Raw genomic sequence first — 21,821 nt, forward strand, 5'->3', positions numbered from 1 at the left:
TTGGAACAAACACTCCTTCAGAGTATGTGGCTGTAGTTTCATCTGAAGCCACTAGGGGTCACTAACTACGCCAGACGGACACACTCGTATGGTTAAAACTGGTGTTGAAAATGTGACACTCACCTGTTTAAAACGAGCATACAGGTACAGCAGCTGGTCCCTGCTGGCCGTCTGAATCAAGTCTCTCACTCGGTCAGCTGCAGACTCAAACTCCTGCTCCAGTTCCTCTCCCTCCATTTCCTCCGTCATCTCCACGGCACTACAATCAAATTTACTCAAACCCAAGTCCGAGTCCGAGTCTGAACCCGCTCCACCAAGAGGCTCGCCGGTATCGGGCCGCGCTGGATCCGTACCCGAGCCCGTCGCAGTGTCCGGGGAGGACGAGGGTGAACCAGAGGCCATTGTTATTGTTCACAACGCGCTGTCCTATAAACCACAACCACCAGAAATCCCCGAGTGGAAAGCAGCCGCAGAGAAGCTGTCAGATATTTATTTGTAAAAGTATTATTATTATTGCTAATAACGCTTTTAATCCGTTATCGATGCCAGACTCATTTCTACGGTAAGTCCGTGTTTAGTCCTTTCATCAAAAGAGGTCGGCGCAATCTCTAGCCAAGAAGAAAGGTTCCGGAGCTGTGCAAATAAACGCACCCATGATGTGTGACGTATTTCAGGTCAAATCCAGGTCAACTTGAAAAATGGCTAAATTCATATTTTGTATGGTTGGATATTAAACCAACCAGGTTCCAAGCAGAGCTTCAATTTGCAACAAGAAGAAATGGGAGTGAGACAAAACATTTTGACTAGAAATGTACTGAAAATAACTTAAAATCAAGCACGCTGTTTACATGTATGGCACATACAAAATGTGCATTCACACATCTGTTGATGCTCTTTCATGAGGAAGGTTTGTTTAAATTTTTTTTGACACAGTTAAAGGGGAAACAAATTCTGTGTGGAGTTGTGATTATTACGTCTGCTGGGGTGTGACTTTTTGATCAGCTGTAAAACAGCCTGTTTTAGTTTAAGCATTGTTTTCAATAAATTACATGCTCAAAAATGCTTTGTCTCTTTAATTTTTTCTTGTTGATGAATCTCTACTTGGAAACTCGTTAGGATCCAACCATGCCAAATATGTTTCTTGGCCATTTTCAAGTGGTCCTAAACTTTTGATTGGGACTCTGTTTTTTATTTACTTACATTGCACTTCTCCACCATTACATTTGTGTACATACACATAAACAATAAATTTAATTAGGAAATGTTATTGATACACAAAGTTGAAACAAGCAACAGCAGAAATGAGACATCCAAAATTATTAGGCCCCTGGCTATCAATAGTTCCCCCTTTCTAGCCACAACTGACAACAATCTCTTAGAGTAGTTCTTTTCTAGGTTGGCACAGCTCTCCATAAAGATTTTGGTCCATTCTTCCTTTACAATTTGTTGTAGCTGGCTCAAATCACATGGTTTCCAAGCTTTTATTCACTTTGCGCACCCACCACAGATTCTCAGTAGAATTGAGGTCAGGGCTCTGTGTGGGTCAGGATCTTGGTTTTGATGTCCTTAACTGTTGGATATTCATGTATTATTTGGGTCATTGTCTTGTTGGAGCAGCCAGCAATGACCTAAGCCTAGACTACAAGCAGATTTCTGCATGTTCTTCCTCAGATTTTTTTCACGACACTTGTTTCATGACACCAAACAAGGCTCCCTGTGCCTAAACCTGCAAAACAACCCCTCAGTATATGCTCCCACCACTGCGCTTACCTGTGGGAACTGTGATGGTTGAAGGACTCTCTCGCTTTTTCTTTGCCAAACGCAACATCCATTTGCCCAAACAGTTCCACTTTAGACTCATCAGACCAAAGGACAGACTTCCAAAACTAATATTAATCTTTCAAACGGGCACATTTCAGTCAGGCTCTGATGTGTAGCTCGTAGGGTAAAGGGGTTCTGCTGGCCCTATGATGACGAGCCCTCACAACTGTGTTCCTTGAAACGCCGACGCCAGAAGAGGCCAGGTCAGCACCAATCATCATGGCAGATGTCCGAGGCTCCTTGCTGATATCCCTAACTACCTCTCTCTCCAAAGTTCTTGAAATCTTGCTCTTACAGCCACGTTCAGAGTTTGTTTCTTACAGAATTTGTCTCCTTGTACTTGATCTTGATGCAATGTACAATAGTTCGACTCCTAGACTGTAAATAATTGGAAAGGGCAAGGTAGTCCTCGACCTTTTCACAGGCCATTTTCTTTCTGTGCTCCAGACTGATTTCTTTTGTCTTTGTAGGCGTTGTAGTCCCTGTCATGTGCTCAATTGCCCTGTTCCTTGGAGTCTTTTTATAGTGACTGAATGTTGTTAGGAAGCCAGTTGACTGCACAGTTTCAAAGCTGATTGGTTAATAACTGTTGGTGTGAAAGCAAACATTCTCATGCTGATATTTCTGAAAACCCTATTTTTCACTATATTTGATATAAAGCAGGCATAAAATGTTATTTTACATTACAAAATGTACCAAAGGCTTCCAAACAACACTCACAAATGTTTGATTGTATCAAGTTTCATCAATGTTGTAAACATTAGGAATAAGTTTAGGGAAATATTCCATAATTGCTCATGGGGCTAATAATTTTAGTTTCATCTGTTTATTTTTTCATTAATATCTTTGTTACTGTATTATACTACTGTGCATTTACTCAACATTACACTTGTTCAATATATTTTTTTTAATCAAAGATTTGAGATTGGAAACTTTTATTTGTCCAGCCCAGGAAATATTGTATCACATCGTAAAATCCACACTATTATGGTCCAAGGGTACAAAAACATAATTAGACTAAATATATTAAAATAAATGTTTATCAAGGATCAAAACGCCAGGAGTTTCTTCCATCTGTTCACTATTTGTTAACAAAGTTGCCTTTGGATGTCACGCCCAACTGGAATACCTTTACTGGCACAACACCGGCTGTACTTTTGTCCAGGCCTTGTCCACAGGTCGGAAATCACGAGCTGGAAACTGAACAGACAATTAATTTTCTATATTTTAGTCATAATAAACAAGCAATACTTTACTTATTAAAAATGACTTACACATGCTGTAGAAATAAATTGCGTCAGTTTAAACTCGTCAGAAACACTATGAAGCTATACAGCTATTTGAATAAATTAAGCAATCATAAAATCTACTTGTTTTCAAAACTAATTTTATTAGAAAAATGCTTGGGTTGCAGATCAACTAACTAAAATGGAAAGTTGTAATCATTTGTAAAGGAATAAAGAAGATGAATTAAATCAGAGCTCAAAACAGTTTATTCTCACAGCAAGACACATTTAGTCATTTCTCAACAATATAGTCAGTCTTCAAGGTAACATTTAGATGTAATACAGATAGATGATGTACACATTGCATTTATTTTCTTCACTTTTTCGAGACTTTAACCGTAAATGCAATGGCTTATTTAGTCCAGCAGAGGGTGCTTTTGGCGTACGGATTTGTGACTGCAATAATCACAGAAATGTTGACTTGTGGAAAAATAAAATGCTTCAACCATAGTATAGTATCAACCAATACCGTTCTTTTGCACGGCATTTACCTCAGACTAATATCTTTTTATCGTATTTTTAATTTTAATGTTTGCTTATTTGTTTTTTTCCCTAAAAGTTGTTCTTCAATCTGAAAACACAAGCGTTTGTCAAACAAACAATTTGTCATCCCATTTACAGATAAAACATCGCGCTGCTTTGTTTACAACTATTAACAGTTGCAGAAAAAATACTTGGTCTATAAAAAATATCAATATTATTTACAAAAATGTGAAAGTTTATGTTTTTAATAAAAAAGATTTATCCTACTTTTCACTCGCATGTATAGGCTCCTAATGCCTAAGCTGGGACATCAGTCAGAATAAATCTTTCTTAGTATTTATTAACAGTTGCAGAAAAAATACTTGGTCTATAAAAATATCAATATTATTTACAAAAAATGTGAAAGTTTATGTTTTTAATAAAAAAGATTTATCCTACTTTTCACTATAGGCTCCTAATGCCTGAGTTGGGACATCAGTCAGAATAAATCTTTCTTAGTATTTGTACTCTTTTGTGGGCAGGAAAATACACATTGAACTTGAAATAAAAAATATATGTAGCTTTTCGGGTGTCCGCTTGGGCACACACGTGTTTTGATTTAGAAACGTGCATTTGGTAAAGAAAAAGAAATCATAAGTTTGTCATTTGACTAGAGTTTATGTGCAAGGATCATAAAAACATCTTCTGAAAAAGCTGCAGAGACATTATTGCGCATGAAAGGGTGTTTGTTGAAGTTACAGTTTGAATTATTTTTTTTTATTCGACTGGGTTGTCTGGATATTACGAGCTGTACTAAACAAATGGGGTTTAAGTTTTTAATCCAGGTGAACTCAGTCAAAACAATCACTTTGGGCGGGGAGTTTTCAAAATCTGCTTTAGACACCAGAAGGATAAGGTACTAACTTTTATCAGAGAACTGTGTCTGGTCTTATTTCCAGACAGCAACATCAGTGCAGAGGCTCTAGATGGAAGCAGAAGTAGATAAATGATGGTGCGGCTGTCCGGATGCCCAGTCAGCAGGCATCAGGAGGTCCCAGCCGGGTCCGGTGCCACTGCGCGCTCTGCTGACGCAAACACGTCACTGTAGTCCACCGCATGGCCGCCCGCAATGTCCCCAGGACACAGCCCAGGGAGGGACCGAGCAGAGTCACTGAGCCACTCTCAAGCTGAGCCGTCCGACCACCTGTTCAGGAGCAGTCGCTGTTGACCCTCACGTGGAAATAATATGCGGGACGGGATCTGCTCGGAGCGCACAGAGCGGGACGAGCCTGAAGCGGAGTGGGAGTGAGAGGGAGCGGAGCCGGAGCCCGGAGCTTCCGCAGCAGCGCACGTTGAGGCTGCAAGTTGTCTGACCGAACAAAAGTCGCGTCGACGGGGACGCGCTCCAGGATTCAACAGCTTTTACAGGAACTCTTGTTTCAGCAAAAATGAAATTCGCGGAGCATCTTGCGTCCCACATCACCCCAGAGTGGAGGAAACAATATCTCCAGTATGAGGTAAAGTCCAGTTTATTATGTAGGCTATTTAAATAATACTAGATGTATAAAAGAGCATTTAACTTATCTGAGATGTTTGATGAAACAAAAAGAACATTAACATAAGCTTCCTCAAACAGGCTTTATGCGTTTAGTTATGTCTTTCTCTTGAGAGTAATAAAGGAGTGAAGGTAGAGGATACCCCATTGTTTATGAATGGCGAATTGACTGCGGTTGTTAAGAGCCAAAGGGACCTTTTATTGTTTATTGTCGTTTGCAGAATTTACAATCCTCAAAATTTAACTAGATGAACAGTTTACCCAACAGCTGAACTGCTGTCATTAGGGTAAATTGGATCATTTATAGTAAGAATGTCATCAAACAATCAAGATAGTTCTTTCTTTTTCCATTTTGTACCAAACAAATGCCAATATTAATATATTTTAAATAATAGCTTTTTCTTTCTCTCGTTCTTTCTTTCTTTTTTTTTTTTTTTTTTTTTGCAAAGATGTTTTTCTTTTCTGTTGCAGGATTTTTATTCCCTCCATTCTGGCTTCACCATTTGCAACGGTTTACAATTCCCAACAATGTGGTCATATGCCGTATTTAGATAACCCCTTTAATTTACTATTTTTATCTTTTTACAAGGTGATTCCCCCAGACACTAATTAAAATGTGTTACTGAATTTAGATAAAAAAAAAACCTCAATAAAAATGCAAATGCATATTTAAGGAAATTTCTAAATTTAGAGGTTATTTATTTGACACTTTTATCCAAGGCGTTATAATTTAATCTGCAAGACTTTGCCTAACATGTTTTGTCTGTCCGTCATGTCTGCAGCTTTAGACATGAATCCTTGTACACATGTTTTTATATATTTGAGGAGAGGTATCTTTCTGCATCCTCCTCCTCCGTGGATCTAGTGAGAGCTTTAGTGCAGACATGCTGCTCAGTTCCATTTAGCTCCATGAATTATAGACAAATACCCAGTTCACCCTGCACAGCAGACCCAACAAAAACTCACTGAACTGGTTTAATTTTGGTAACATGCCCTGGATTTTATTCTCAGGTTTGACAATTGGCTGCAGTAGACACGGGGACCTCTCTATCTCAACATGAATATGCTTCCATCATCATGTAATACAAAAGCATCACATAAAAGTGGATTAATAATGAAATAAATGATTAATAAACCCAATGGGAGGAGGTTATTTCTGGGTGATATCTGCATTTGATGTGTTATGTACACATGAAATCTTGGTGGTTTCTTTGTATGAACAGAGTGATGCACACTGAGCCCATGCATGGACAGATGCATGGCCATACCAGCCATTTTACACCTCCATTTCTCACCACGGCACTCACTGACCTGAGATGGATGGTGATAGATTTTCTGTCATCTGTGCTTAGGCTTTTTGTTGAAAGAATGAGCAAATGTACACTCAAATTTTGAGCCTTGAAGCATTTTGTTAAATACTTTAGGACTTAAATTAAACTGTTTTTGTTGTTTTGATGAGAATTGATAAATGTAATCAAGTCCTCGTGCGCTATTGATCGTGTGCCAGTAACTATTTGTGTACTGTGTCAGTGATTGTCATCGTGCTATGTTTGTGACTCACATTTTTTTTTCAAACATTTTGCATCCGTTCTCCGATCTGAAATATAGAAAGACCGTGCACCTGGGTGTGTTTGTGCCTCTGTGAGAGCCTTCAGTCTTTGTTTGACTTCTGAACAGGACAGTGCATGTCTACTGATGACACTCAAGGATTTAATATAATCAACATACAACTAAACAAGTGTGCAGGTCATATTCAGAGGTGCTAAACAAGGAGCAGGTCGTTCTAAAGGAAGAAAAGAAAATTAAGTTCATTTTTATAAACATCCAATCAATTCTGCATGCTATATTTCCGTATGAAGCAGCCATAACACACCTGAAATTTGTCTGTTCATAACTAGTCATGAACATCAGCAGTCTGTGCAGAAATGTATTGCACCCACACATTTGTATTGACATGTGTAGGACTGCAGCTATTTGTGTTTAAAATGAATGCGGTGTGATGTGACATTAAGTCTTTTGTGCTCTACTAATACTAATGACCTGTGTGAGTGTGTGTGTGTGCGTGCGTGCGTGTTGTCTTTTGTCTGCGGTCTTCTCACATTGGTCAGCCAGTCTCCATACAGATGAGAACGATGCAGCAGAAAAGTGTCTGTACCAGAAAACGCAGGGTTTAGTTAGTAAGACACTTGACTTGAATGTTGAAGCATTGACCAGGTGATTGAGTGAAAGGATAATGAGTTGTGTGTTTTATTCTGTGGGGTTGTAGGTATAAACCTATATGCTAAACAGCTGTTTGTTATGAAGGTGTGTGTGTGTGTGTGTGTGTGTGTGTGTGTGTGTGTGTGTGTGTGTGTGTGTGTGTGTGTGTGTGTGTGTGTGTGTGTGTGTGTGTGTATTGCCATCTCCAGAGGCTCATCCCCGAAAGGCATCGATGTATGTTGATGGAGAGGAACATGTAATGACACTTTGTTGTTCAGTAAATTTGCACAACTGTTTGGATTTGTTTACACCTATAGAAAATTTACAGTCAGCATCAAAAATACAAAAGTAGAAATATGTGTGTGTGTGTGTGTGTGTGTGTGTGTGTGTGTGTGTGTGTGTGTGTGTGTGTGTGTGTGTGTGTGTGTGTGTGTGTGTGTGTGTGTGTGTGTGTGTGACAACTGTTGATTTGAGATGTTTTTGTGTAACTGCTCAGCATGATAGTGGAGAAATAATACCGAGATTCAGGTGTGTGTGTGTGTGTGTGGGGGGGGGGGGGGCATCAGCACAAGGCCATTTATGCATTTGCCTCGAGTCTAATCACTCTTGTGAGCTCAGAAGAGGAGGAGCTTGCAAGTGAAGGCTCACATTTACAGCTCCAGCCATCTAATTGCTGTGTTGATTTACCCTAAGTGTGGGTGTGATTCAGAAACTGATTGTTTGTTCAAATGCCAGATATTATCTGTATTTTATTTCCTGTGTATGAGTTAAATAGTGAGCTTTCTTTTGTGTAGAAACTCAACAAGAATATTTCTGTATTGTGTTAAATGAACGTGTTATTGTGCTACAACAAGAAAATTATGTATACAACAGGCATGGCATGGTGACTGCTGAGAACCTTCCCTTCTATACCTCCCTCCTCCCTTCCATCCTCACCTCAGCGTTCCTCCCCCACTGGGAGGACATCTGGTACCCTACCAGACCTTCCCTCTGCACCCCTCCTCCCCTCCTCTCAGTCTCTCCTCTACACTTCACATTGAGATCCACTTACTCAGAGCTGCTGTCTCAACTGATCCATTTGATCTTCTCTGACTCTGAATGGATCTCTTGGACATCATTAGATTCCTTTTCATGGCACTGAAGTCATATTTAGTGAAGCTTTGAATGGTTTTTATTCCAAAAAACAACATTAAGGTGATCATTCTGCTGAATCCTTATTGTGCAGATTTCAGATTTTTGTTGGGTTTATTGACCTTTCACCATCATCATGCTAATGCACGGTCATTTAAACCCATTGTACCATTCAACAGCTCAATCACACTTCACAGGTTTCACTAGTGTGAGCCAAGGCTGCACATCGACGTCAGTTCCCCAAAGACACAAACTGCGTATCTTTTTTATCATAGCTATCACCATGGCGATGCCTCAATTCCCTTAAATCAGAAATCACATTTTCCCACCTATTATATGGCTGTGGTGTCTGCTGGCTGCCATGTATTAGCAATCAGCATCAGTACACAGGGCAGCTCAGTGCCACACAGCAAAACTGTTACTTCTGCGAGTCGGCTTTAGTGCAGAAGTTTCAGTGTGCATGTCATTAAAAGGAAACTGTCATTGATCAAGCAGCTGCTCCCAGCACACTTCATTTTGGAGTGGTCTCCATCCAAACAGGATTTTCCACAGTGTTTACAAAAACACCTACATCTGTATGTACAAGCTGATGCATTTATGTTTCAGAAACAAAGAATATTGCTTTGTTCAATAAACAAATTGTTGAGATTTGCTTTGAAAATGCCACAAGGTTGAGGTTTTTATTTTTGCACATCTTGATTTTAATAAGACTTCCATGTTTTATATAAAGAAACTGGATTTAATATTTAAAATAATATTCTAAAGCAGTGGTGTCTAATGTTTGCCTTCGAGGACTACCATGTTTTAGCTGTTTTCCTGATCTGTTAGACTTGATGTAGGGGTTCAGTTCCATTTTCAATACTGAAGCTCTGCAGAGGTCTGTTAGCGTTCCACTGATTCAAACCAGGTGTGTTGGAGCAGAGAAAAACCTGAAATATTCAGGAAAGTGGCCTGTTTCACAAAGTAGGGAAGACAGGTGTAAGGAAAAGGGCTGCATTCCACTTCTGCAGCTGCACAAGCAGTTTCTTCTTAATGGAATGCACCCCTTGTTAAAACACCTTTTCCTATTCTGTTTGCCATTTGGGAAATTATTGGTAATCCATCTTTAGAAGTTCATGCAGTATGAAGAGAATCACTTCTTGTTCACACTCAAACCTCCTAACAAGGTTTTTTTCCACTCAGAATGTTTTCTTCCAACTGGGACTTGTCCTGTGATGTGCTGCATGGAGCAATTGTCCAAAAATTGTGCAAAACTTTGGTTTGCAGGAAGCGACAAGGACATTTGAAGTAATCTACCAGCCCATCGTAATGTTTAAAATGTGTACATTTGAACAAATGTAAACGGTTGATTTAGACCTAATGTGGAAACTCGAGTAGCTCTAAAAGTGCTTAAAATCTATTATAGTGTGATTACAAATGCCTTAATTATCTTCAGATAATACTCACTGCTTTAGAATTATAGGAATTCAATAAGTCCATGCATGCATTAGTGAAATATTCAGCAACTTGAACATAACAAGTTGTTTATGTTTTAAACAGATTTTTTGTATTTCTTGTATCTGAAGTATGGATAGACGACATATCGGGCCAATAGTAATCCAATATTCCTCTTTAGCAGATTTAAAGTCAGGCACATCCGTGGGCAGGCCATGTGCTGCTTTATATTTAAATGTATATTTATGTTCCTGAAACACAAACGCTCACTAAGTACTCTAAAGATGATTGTAAACCGACGTTTCTTTTTATTAATCAGTTTTATGTCTCCTACTTGGTCAGTTTATGAAATTGTTTTAACAACTTAGGTTAAACGTTTGATTTGAATACTGCGCAGTGCACAAAATTAAGATTCCAGGTTCAGAAATGTTGTGCATCCACTGTTGTTATTAGTGACATTTTATCATGCAAATAAAGCAGGAAACATCTAGATATCGGACATGAAAATCGGCAGCACATATCAGCCATCGACTGACCATGACCTGTACATATCAGCATCAATTTCAGCAATAGAAAAAAAAACAATATCAGTCTATCTCTAGTATAAAGACAGTCATTTAAACTTTGATTTTATCTGCAGGCCTTCAAGGATATGCTGTACGCTGCCCAGGACCAGGCTCCGTCCATGGAAGGTAAGGAGATGCAGATAAACAAACACTGACACACTCATTTCAGAGACTCGTGGGTACTCAGCAGCTCCCTGTTTGGGCATCCTCAGAATAACAACCCCTCATCTGCAAAAAATAGATTGAAATTAATGCTAACTTGTTGCAACACTCTCCAGGGTTTCTGACTCAACAAGACTAAAGCCAATCCTCATATCATTAATTTCCTACTCTAGCTTCATTAACCCGATTAAAGGAATAGATTAACATACACACGTAGTCTGAAATGTAGCAGGTGTTTTTATTACATCCCAAACGTGGTAGAAAATAGTTTATAATATAAATATCTTGAGTTTTTTTAGAGTAGCACCCTGCTAACCAGTCTGGTTTAGCAGAGCTGGAGGTCAGAACCAGCCCCGCTGAGTGTTGCTGATTAACGGGTGCCACTGGCTATAATTACCCTGAGTGATGTGAGGTGAAGGAAATAATTGAAACCATTTTTTTCTTTATTCGGACAACCATGTGTAGAGGTAAACAACTTTCTTCAGTTGCAGGCTTGACCTATAATTTACAGTGTTGTGACGCGCAGCTCTGTCTGGGACTGTGGATGTGTCCACACGCAGCAGAATAAATAGTTCTTGACCTACATGTAGGGGTGAGAAAATGCTTTCTGCTCATCAGTTTTTGAATAAGCATTTCTGGGCTTGTGTCCCAACAAATGCCAAGGTATTAATAGATTTTTCTGTCTTGAGCGTCATGCCTTTGATAGAGCTGCAGCTCACAGATCTCAGTTCCAGCTGATCAGTATTGAGATGGGTGACAGAAGGAAGTGACTGTCCACACCCTCACCGAGCATGTAAGGATGTCATAGCTGCCTTTTTGTGCGAAAGCCTGTATGAGGCAGATTCAACCACTAGAAATGGTTTTACCTAGTTTTAATTACTGTAACAGTCTTTTGGCTGGACTTACCAAAAAGCTTATTCAGAATGCTCCTACAGAACTGATTTCGAAGTGCTTCTACTAGTTTATAAATCACTCAGTGGCTGGGGCCAAAATGCATTTGGATCTTCCAGTATAAACACCCAGCAAGGCAGTTCTCAATGGGTGTGTCCGAATCCACGGGCAGGATGCTTACGAGTACGGGTCCTCGCCGGTCTAGCAATGCCAGGTCCTTGCTAGACCGCTAAGACCGAAACCCAGTGGCTCTGAATTCGGACAGTCTAGCCTTCACCTCTACGGTGGCCCGTAGGTCCCGTCACAGCCGTGGCGGCAGCTACACGCAAAAGGAAAAATGCTAAAGCTAGCGAAAATCGAGCAGGAATATTAAGGAGCTACAGCAGCTTCACGTCCATCAGCAGCGTTCGTTCACAAACGTTTTCAGGTAAAGTAACTTTGTTTATTCTAGAAGCTTTCAGGACTTACATGTTAACTTTAGATGGTTTAATGTATGTTTTAAGCTACAGAATGAACTTGTTAAACGTACACAACACATTACTACAGAGTATTAACATGTAGGTAATTAATATAAACCAAATGCATTATAAATGTTGAATGCAGTAGGATGTTTTCTAATGTAAATTGGACCTTAGAACTTCTTATTTTGCATCAAATGGGGGTAAAACGTTTTAAAAACAGGCTTTTAAATAAAATAGCATTGAAGTGTTTTCAATGTGCATTTGTTTATTCAACTTAAGCCTAATAATGATTAGATCTGTCTTAAAAATGTAATTTCTCTGTAGTTTTCCCTACTGCTTTTCTTTAAACAGAACAGAACCATTATATGTTTGTTTTACATTTTTCAATTGAAAAAAACTATTTTTTTAATCTATTACACGTCAGCATGCACTGTGCTGCACATCTGCCTCTGTGCTGGTGAAGTTGTGGGTCTGGAGGATGAGCCTGAGGAAGATGTGTGTGGAGGAGGTCAGCGGTGCTCTGTCCTGGAAGAGGTACCAGCAGACCACCACTACTGTTAACAGGCAAGTAATTTATGTAGGAACCTCTATTAAAAACAACACTGTGGTTTTATTTGCTGAAGAGTCACAATTGTTATACCAGTGGATCCATAAACCATATCCTCATTTCATATTTCTGAATACATCTTAGAGATGTAATAGCCATCGTCTGAGCCAGCCCAGCAGTCCCTGTAGATGGACGATGGAGTGGACAGTGAGAGGAAGCATCCCAAAGCTCTCTGCAGATCTTCCCGTATGATGTTCCTCTGACCAGAAACGTCCAGCCACGGGTCTGCTCCAGCCCTCCATCCACGTCTGGATCTTCCTGCAGCAGATCCAGCTGCACTGCCAAAGACTTCCTGCTCGCTCAGTTTAAATAAATGATCCAGGGTCACTGAGTCACCTGAGTCACTCAGGTTAATCCTGCTTTAACCATTTAACCATACTGGTTTTGATCTGTAAGTAATTGTAACGTATTATAAATAATCTTGTCTCCTTACTATCTTTTCATTTTCTGTTCATGTAACATGTTCAAAAATATCTGTAATAATAAAACTGGTGATAAAATCAATGACCAGAAAGTTATTAGTATTTGTTTTAATAAATGTGTTCAAATATCAAACAGCTAAATAACATTAACATGATGACAGTAGAAGGTCTTTCTCCCAGGAGGACCACCAGGTAATGCCTCTCCTCACCCTGGACACCTGCAGTCCTACAGAGAAAATCAGAGACCACAGGTGACAAAAAGGCAATAAACACATTTTTACATTTACCCACATGAGAAGATAAAAATTATGTTCTTCACACAAAAATTTTTTACTTCATTAAAATGTGTCAGCTGTGCAAATCCCTGAATGTAAAACTACTTTTCACAGCAGAACACAGAACTTCTGTGGTTGTGTGTGTAAACAGCTTCACTCTTCACCTCTAAGCTTAATAAAAACGCTTCTTTGCTTTCTAAGGAGCTTAGAAAGAAAAGCTTCTGGACTTCTTTGAGTTGCTTGAAGACGTTTCACCTCTCATCCGAGAGGCTTCTTCAGTTCTAAGGTCAAATGGTGGAGAGTCCCAGATTCAAACCCAGTGGGAGTTTCCCCCCGAAGAGGGAACAAAAGACCCCCGATGATCTTCTACATAAACACATGAGCCAAGGTGTGAGGGTGGGTGTGGGTCCTATTCAGCCAGAGTTTCAGGTGAGCTCATTGTGAAGCCTGGCCCCACCCTATCATGTGAATTCCTGAGGTCAGATGGCCCAGGATATGCTTGGGCGTTGAGGCATCTGGGAAGGGATCTCAAAACTGGATTATAGATGGCAGACAGTTGGTGTCGTAAACCACCACCTCTGTTCAAAGATGGTTGCTCACAGTGGACATAAATGGCTTCCTCTACTCCTCTTTCAAACTATCTGTCCTCTCTGTCCAAAATGTGAACGTTGGCATCCTCGAAAGAGTGACCTTTGTCCTTTAGATGCAAATGAACTGCTGAGTCCTGTCCCGTGGAGGTGGCTCTTCTATGTTGTGCCATGCGCTTGTGAAGTGGCTGTTTGGTTTCTCCGATGTAGAGGTCTGGGCATTCCTCGCTGCACTGTACAGCATACACCACATTGTTCAGTTTGTGTTTAGGAGTTTTGTCTTTCGGGTGAACCAGTTTCTGTCTGAGTGTGTTGCTGGGCCTGAAGTACACTGGTATGTTGTGTTTGGAGAAAACCCTCCTGAGTTTCTCTGATACACCGGCTACATAGGGGATGACAAGGTTGTTGCGTCTGTCTTTCTTATCCTCCCTCGCTGGTGTCTGGTCTTCTTTTTTGTGCATCTTTGCTGACTTTATAAATGCCCAATTAGGATAGCCACATGTTTTAAGTGATTCCTTTATATGTGTGTGTTCCTTCTTTTTCCCTTCCGGCTTAGAGGGAACATGTTCTACCCGGTGGTGTAGGGTCTTGATTACTCCAAGTTTGTGTTCCAGAGGGTGATGTGAGTCCAAGAGGAGGTACTGGTCTGTGTGTGTGGGCTTCCGGTACACTTCAATGTTGAGGTTGCCATTTTCTTCCAAGTGCACAGCGCAGTCCAGGAAAGGCAAGCAGTTGTCCTTTATGTTTTCCCTGGTGAACTTGATGTTTTTGTCCACGGCGTTGATGTGCGTAGTGAAGGATTCCACTTCTTGTGTTTTGATTTTGACCCAGGTGTCATCCACATATCTGTACCAGTGGCTGGGAGCTCTCCCTTTAAAAGAGCCAAGAGCCTTTCTTTCCACTTCCTCCATGTAAAGGTTGGCTACAATAGGTGACACGGGGGAGCCCATGGCACAGCCATGTTTTTGTCTGTAGAAACCTTCGTTGTATTTGAAATATGTAGTGGTGAGGCGGAGGTCTAACAGTGTGCAAATCTGATCGGGTGTGAAGTTGGTCCTTTCCTCCAAGGTGCTGTCTTCTTGTAGTCGTTTTCTGACCGTCTCCACTGCCTCCGTAGTGGGTATGCAAGTGAAGAGGGAGACTACGTCAAAGGACACCATGGTTTCATCTGGATCCAGGGTAAGTTTCTGGACCTTGTCAGTGAAGTCGGTGGAGTTCTTGATGTGGTGTGGGGTGTTCCCCATCAGAGGTGCAAGGATGGTAGCAAGGTGTTTCGCGATGTTGTAGGTGACTGAATATATGCTACTGACAATGGGTCTGAGAGGGATACCTTCCTTGTGGATCTTGGGCAGTCCGTAGATGCCGGGTATGGCATCTCCTGGATAAAGGCGGTGATATGTAAGGCGGTTGATGGTTTAGTCCCTTTCAAGGCCTTGAAGGCAAGCTATAACTTTCTTTTTGTAGCTGCTTGTGGGGTCTCGCTTTAAGGCTTCGTAGGTGTTGTTGTCACTGAGGAGAGTAGTGATCTTTGCGTGATAATCTGTTGTGTTTAGGACCACGGTGCACCTTCCCTTATCAGCTGGTAATATAGTGATGGTGTGGTCTTTGCTCAGTCAGTTATGCGACTGCTTTCTTTTCTTGTAACGTGAGGTTAGGCGCATATCCTGGGCCATCTGACCTCAGGAATTCACATGATAGGGTGGGGCCAGGCTTCACAGTGAGCTCACCCGAAACTCTGGCTGAATAGGACCCACACCCACCCTCACACCTTGGCTCATGTGTTTATGTAGAAGATCATCGGGGGTCTTTTGTTCCCTCTTCGGGGGGAAACTCCCACTGGGTTTGAATCTGGGACTCTCCTAGCCTAGTGAACTAGACCAAATTCTTGCTTTCCAAAGTTTGGAAATAATACATTTATTTAGTCTGGCTTGCCAGGCTAGGACTCTCCACTATTTGACCTTAGAACTGAAGAAGCCTCTCGGATGAGAGGTGAAACGTCTTCAAGTAACTCAAAGAAGTCCAGACGCTTTTCTTTCAAAGCTCCTTAGATTACAATGACCTGGATGACTGAGAACCTTCACAGACGCTTCTTTGCTTTGTTATCCTTAAAACAAATGACAAGTTTAATTCGACACACACACACACACACACACACACACACACACACACACACACACACACACACACACGCAGACATACACGCAGACATACACACACAAAGGGGACCTGCAATACAAACTCGTTCTGGCTGATTTCTGCCTAAAATGTAATTTAAAAAACAAATATACAAACATAAAATGTCTATAAACAGAACCGCTTTAAGCTTTTTAGTTTTCTACGGCTAGTTTTTAACAAACTTACGTTTAAAACTTTGTAGCTCTCCCCATTTTCTCTTCCTGTTGAAAATCCACAGCCAGCGCGCAAAGCATGCTGGGATATCCTTGTTCTGTGAGGATACAACAGACCCGTCCTCGAAATGTGGGCAGAGCGAAGATGCATTTGAGGATGTGAGAATGAGTATTCTAGGAATTCGGATAGTACTCGTCGCCGCGCAATGACGTCATCAACCTCAAAATGTGCTCTTACAAGAATCCTTCCCGTTGATTCGGACACACCCAATGCCAAGGAACCTTGCCTTGATGTCTTGGCCCCGCCCCGGTTGCCTAGGAGATACGTCATCGGGAGCCGCCAAGACGTGTTCAATGTTCATGTTCTACCGAGACATGTGTTCTCCGTTTGTTAGCCGTTTAGCTAGCTGAGCAAGGATACAAGGGAGGTGTCTTGTAGCCTAGCCTTGGTCAAAAATTACCCACAATACACCGCAGTGTTTTCAAAAAGGCGGCGGATCAGAAGCCTGCAGCTACTTTGGGGACAATTTTCAAGTTTAAAAGTAATTCAGCTAATTTAAAATGTTTTTTTTTTAGATCAAAAGATGTTACCTATGGTTGGTTAGTTGCTTAGTAGTAGCAGCTTTGGTGGCTAGCGGGTAGTAACTCATTTATATTTTTAATTTAATAAACATATACACAATTTAAAAAGTAAAAGTCTCGTTATTTATATTGAAACTATACGTATAAAATACAACGTTATCTCCCGTGTCACGTGACGTTACGTGACCGCCGTGGAAGCCGCGGTCACGTGATGCAAGTCTGTTCCATTTAACCGTTTTCTTTGACCAAGGAAGGACAGTGTCGTTGTAAGCAAGGCGCCTGGCCTCGCAAGACATCGCCTCACAAGACAAGTCGCCTTGACATTGAGAAACACCCTCTGAGATCCTTAGGAAACAGTCAGCTGGCAAAACCTTGAGTCAGAACCAAACAGAGCGAAGCTGTTTTTAGCTTTTTTGCTGCACACATGTGGAATCAGTTCCCTTATGACCTCAAATCTGTCCCAGCTCTGGTAACTTTTAAATCAAGATAAAAAAATACTTTTATCTGATTCCTAAATCTGTAATTAATGTGTATATTTTATTGGATCTAAATGTATTTGTGTATTGTATTTATTTAGTATGGGTTTGTACAAGTTTATTATTTATTTGAAATATTTGAGCATTAAGTAGTTTCTTCAGGTGCTGAGGGGCATTCTGGGTAATGCCCCTCAGGGTAATTTATCATCTTCGGTATGGATAATAAATGAGTCCTTGTCCTCGTGGGTCACTGCTCGGTGTCGGTCAGCTTGTTATGTGATGGAAGACGGTGTGTTATGAAAAGAGACATGATCAATCAATCAGGAAAAAAATCATTTTGTCATGTCTCAAGTTTTATTCTTTAAGCTGTCTCATCAATCAAACAGATGCATTTGTTTGCATTGAAATCTGTTTCAGCTGTGGTGTGTTTGGGAAATTCCTGCAGTCTCTTTATGGTGTAGGTGTAATAAAAGAGTTTTCTAAGTCTTCTGGTATTTTAAATGTGGGATCATTGCTTGTGATTTACTGTGAAGCTGGTTTACCTGACAGCTGGTTTTACTCCCTCATCATCTTCCTTTTATTTATCATATCAAGTTTTAAAATATGTCAATCTGACACAAAAATCCTGCTATCATTGTGGGAAAAATAGGTAAAACATGATAAGATAAAATAATTCAATTAGAATGTAAACATCTACATACTCTATGTAAGATTAGGAACTTTAGTTAATGTGTTGGAAAGCTGTCCTTTGTGTATTATCAGGAGGACCGGAGCATCCATAAAATAAACAGCAGTAGAAATGAATGGTGTTCCTGAGCTGAGAAGTTGGCCCTGCAGTTTCTGGGTTTGTTGACTTTTCATAAGAGAAATTAGATCAGCAGGTGTTGTGAGGTGACCACAGCACTTTCTCCTCCTTCCTGCTGAACCAAACCTTAAAATCTCATTGGTTTTTAATCTAGAGCAAAGAGATATTGGATCAAATGTTCCTTTATTTTTGTAGACTAAATAAGTGACAGCAGTTTGAATTTCAGCGAGTTTGAGTTCACATTCATTAATCCCTCTGGTATATAGATTTAAATTGAGATTTTTTTTACAGCGAACGTGTGATTTTTCTAGTCTTTAGTCTCATTCAAAGTGCAGTGATTTAAGATAAACCAAGTTTCTTATTAAGGTACTTTACCCCCACACTCTGCATCTTTCTCATCTCATTATTTTATAAGAAGATTTAATAAAACTCACAAGCCAAAAATTTTTTTTGTGGGAACAGTTAAGTGAATAATTTATTTGCCATTAGGAAAGTCATTGATTGCCATCCAACACTTAATGAGAGTTTCCAATTATTATTATTATTGTCTATGTGACAAACTAATTATAAAAATCTGACTGGAAGGGGTTCCTGTCTTCCCTTTATGCCTTCATAGAGAGCAGCTTATTGGTATTCAGACGATCTCTACCTTTGCCTGAGGGAAACAGTTTACTGAATCATAACGACTCGCTCACCCACCTCGTTTCCTTACTGGACATCCTGCTGCACCTCATGAAATTCTGGGTGGTGAGACAGATCCAATCAAATGAACTGACAGTAGTTCAAAGCTTCTACCCAAAATAAAGTCTCCACCTGGATTTAACTAAGCAAACAGGTACGAGCCTCCTATTGGATGATGACTAATCTTACAGCTGGCAACAAGTTATTTAAGTCCAACGCGTGCAATGAGTTGCTTCTCATTTCTACAACCAAGTGGAAAGAAACATCTGGTGGTGGTGGAAAAGATGTTTATCAAAACAACGCCACAGCTAATACAGTAATCAAAGCTAAAGGAGGTCCAATGAAATATTAATGTGTGTGAGCTATTTATTGAACCAATTAGTGTATTTGGCTTTTATTTTGGCGTAAAAATGTCATTTACAGCACCTACATTTAGAAATTAAAGGTATGACCTTTCACCTCTCATCCTTCATTCTTCACTCCATTTTTCATTGGTCTTGCATCACTGTAATTAAAACATGCCTGTTTGTTTACTGTGGAGTGTTGGTAAAATAAGGACAGAGAACATCTGGTTCTCCGTGTTCCACTCGTCAGGATGTGTTATGCAGCTCAACTCAATTAACCTGCTGGTTTTACCCAACAGGATAGTAAACATGCAGCTTTAACAGGAGTCTAAGTGTTTGTGCCCATATTGCTTCCGATGAATTTTTATGACCTCACTAGTTTTTTTCTATCATACATTTAACGATGGAGTCATTTCTTGTTCTGTAGTGGTCAGTTTATGATTCTGATGATATCTGCACAGATCAGTGGTGCATTTTTAGCTCCTAACCCTAGCCCAGCACACTCAATAAGGTCCTGACTCACAACACAGAAGAACCACCAGGATTGTTTCTGACATCCAACTACAACCTTCCTCATTTAGTAAAAGACTTTTCTCTGTGATTATTTCACTGCTTTTTCAATACTGTCCCTACCACAGGTTACCAGCTGCTAGAAAATTGTAAACATATACTTTTATGTTTCATGCAGCCAGATGCATTATTTTATTACAGCAGCAGAGAAAAGATGTAGTGCCTCTGGGGGGTTGTGGTTAGTGTTTTATTTTATTTTGTTTTATTTTCTATTTTATCGTAAAATAATGTAATTGGAAACTTTATGTGCTCTCTAATATTTGAATAAAGAAACCCTAAAATCCTCATTTTATATCTAATCTGATCTTTATTCAGTCAATCCGAAGTGTTTTCATTATATTTAACTTTACTTAATAGGATATTGTTGTGTTATATGGAACTAAAATGAACTTTTCATCTGCATAATCTGTTTTGTGAGTGTGAAGCTTTTGGCATTTAGGTAACTGATAAGCATCCATTTGTTCACGCAGGAGCTCACTTGGGAAACAGCAGCATTTTTAAGCTGAGCTGATCCAGAACAGGCCAAATCATTTATGTGTTAAATAGAATGAAATTAATAATAATAAACCAACAACAACACCTCCACAGACAGATGGTGTAAGAATGAATCTAATAACCTGGTCGGGCTAACTAAAAGACAGATGCTTACTGTTCATGAACACCTGTGCCATCAAAGCCTCCATCATGCTGCTTTTGTTCTCTGAGCTCATGTGGATAAAACTGTGCCGTGTTACCGACTTGTTTAAAGCTTTGGTAGCAGACTAAAAAACAAGATACTGATACCGAACACGGGGCATTGTCTCAGCATCCCTTTATCTGACCTAGCATAAGAGAGAGAAGGACTACATCCTGTTCAGGCCATCAGACAAGCCTAAAGAAGAGAGGCAGTTTTATTTTGGACTGTAGGAGGAAACTAGTGTCTCTGATGATTAACCAGCTTTTTATCCTGGCTGAATGACCTTTAAAAATGCTGACTGGCAGAAAAGCCTGTGTAATAGTATAATTGTAATGTGCTGAAGTATCCTTGGGCAAGAACCCTAAATTTGACCCCCCAGTTGTGATACAAAATATTATTATTATTATTATTATTATTATTATTATTATTATTATTATTATCATTATTATTATTATTATTATTGTTATTATTATTGTTATTATTATTATTATTATTATTATTTATTATCATTATATTATTATTATTATTATTATTATTATTATTATTATTATTATTATTATCATCATCATCATCAGTCATCATCATCATCAGTCATCAGACACTAACCCAGAACTTCCATGACCTCTAAGTACGTTCTGTCTGGTTTATTTTCTAGTTTTAATTCTATGATCTGGTTATTTTAGGCAGTAACTTAAGTGATGAATTATCTTTATGCAATTTTATTCTTTGCTGCTGTTTTCTGTCCCCATCCATGCAGCTCAATCTCTCGCCATTTTGAGTCTTGTCACCACCCTGATGAGTGTTTAGGTGAAAAGCTGCTGGGCTGATTTATATTCTAGTTGCATATTTGTCTGAACGGCAGCTTTTATGACTGTTCTTGTTCTCTGTTGGAGTCGTCCCTCTCCCCATGCGGGAAATTATAATCCAATTTACATGATTTACAGACTCAGAATTCTTCAAGCTTATTGTTTCAGACATTTTCATACTTTTCTCACCTTAAAAGGAACTCTGGCTATGAGGACGTGTGTGCCCTAATAAGCCACACGTTTTCTGTTGTACCAAACTATGTTGGTAGAAACACACAAAATATTGCTGTTTATTTATAAATCTATAATATTTAGTACATTTTTGGACACACGTAGAATGCCGTATTTTCTCCACGCAATGCACTCTGGGGGTGATGACGCTTATTGGTTGCTCTTGGAAGAATAGCTATTGATGCTAGTGTTTGTTTACGAGCTCACCGTATTAATAATTAAGTAAAATGCCGCATTGTGCTGCTTTTGGATGTCATTTCCAGTCAGAGGGCAGCAAGGGGAGTGAGGTGAGTTTACACAGCTTTCCCAAAGGCAAGAAGAGAAAGCATTGGGACGATGCCTGTGGACGGACACAACTTCCCGAAGATCTGCGGCTGTGTTCCCAACATTTTTCTCCTGATGCGTTTGAGGCTTATAGTCGACCACAACTACTTAAAGAGCTC

General features: G+C 39.8%; 2 protein-coding genes across 2 annotated transcripts in view; one reads left to right on the forward strand and one right to left on the reverse strand.

Annotated features, from left to right (window-relative positions):
* acbd6 (acyl-CoA binding domain containing 6) overlaps positions 1 to 616 on the reverse strand; it is a 54,720-nt gene extending 54,104 nt beyond the window's left edge. Inside the window, exon 1 of the mRNA XM_015971316.3 lies at positions 124 to 616. Within this exon, the coding sequence (XP_015826802.1) occupies positions 124 to 402 (279 nt within the window). The 5' untranslated portion in view covers positions 403 to 616. The remainder of the gene's footprint in view (positions 1 to 123) is intronic.
* A 4,178-nt stretch (positions 617 to 4,794) lies between these two features.
* Positions 4,795 to 21,821, forward strand: part of xpr1a (xenotropic and polytropic retrovirus receptor 1a) — a 73,856-nt gene continuing 56,829 nt past the window's right edge. Inside the window, exons 1-2 of the mRNA XM_015971314.3 lie at positions 4,795 to 5,086; positions 10,529 to 10,580. Coding sequence (XP_015826800.1) covers positions 5,018 to 5,086; positions 10,529 to 10,580 — 121 coding nt within the window. The 5' untranslated portion in view covers positions 4,795 to 5,017. The remainder of the gene's footprint in view (positions 5,087 to 10,528; positions 10,581 to 21,821) is intronic.

Source organism: Nothobranchius furzeri, chromosome 8 (genome assembly GCF_043380555.1).
Source record: "Nothobranchius furzeri strain GRZ-AD chromosome 8, NfurGRZ-RIMD1, whole genome shotgun sequence".
NCBI classification, from domain to species: domain Eukaryota; kingdom Metazoa; phylum Chordata; class Actinopteri; order Cyprinodontiformes; family Nothobranchiidae; genus Nothobranchius; species Nothobranchius furzeri.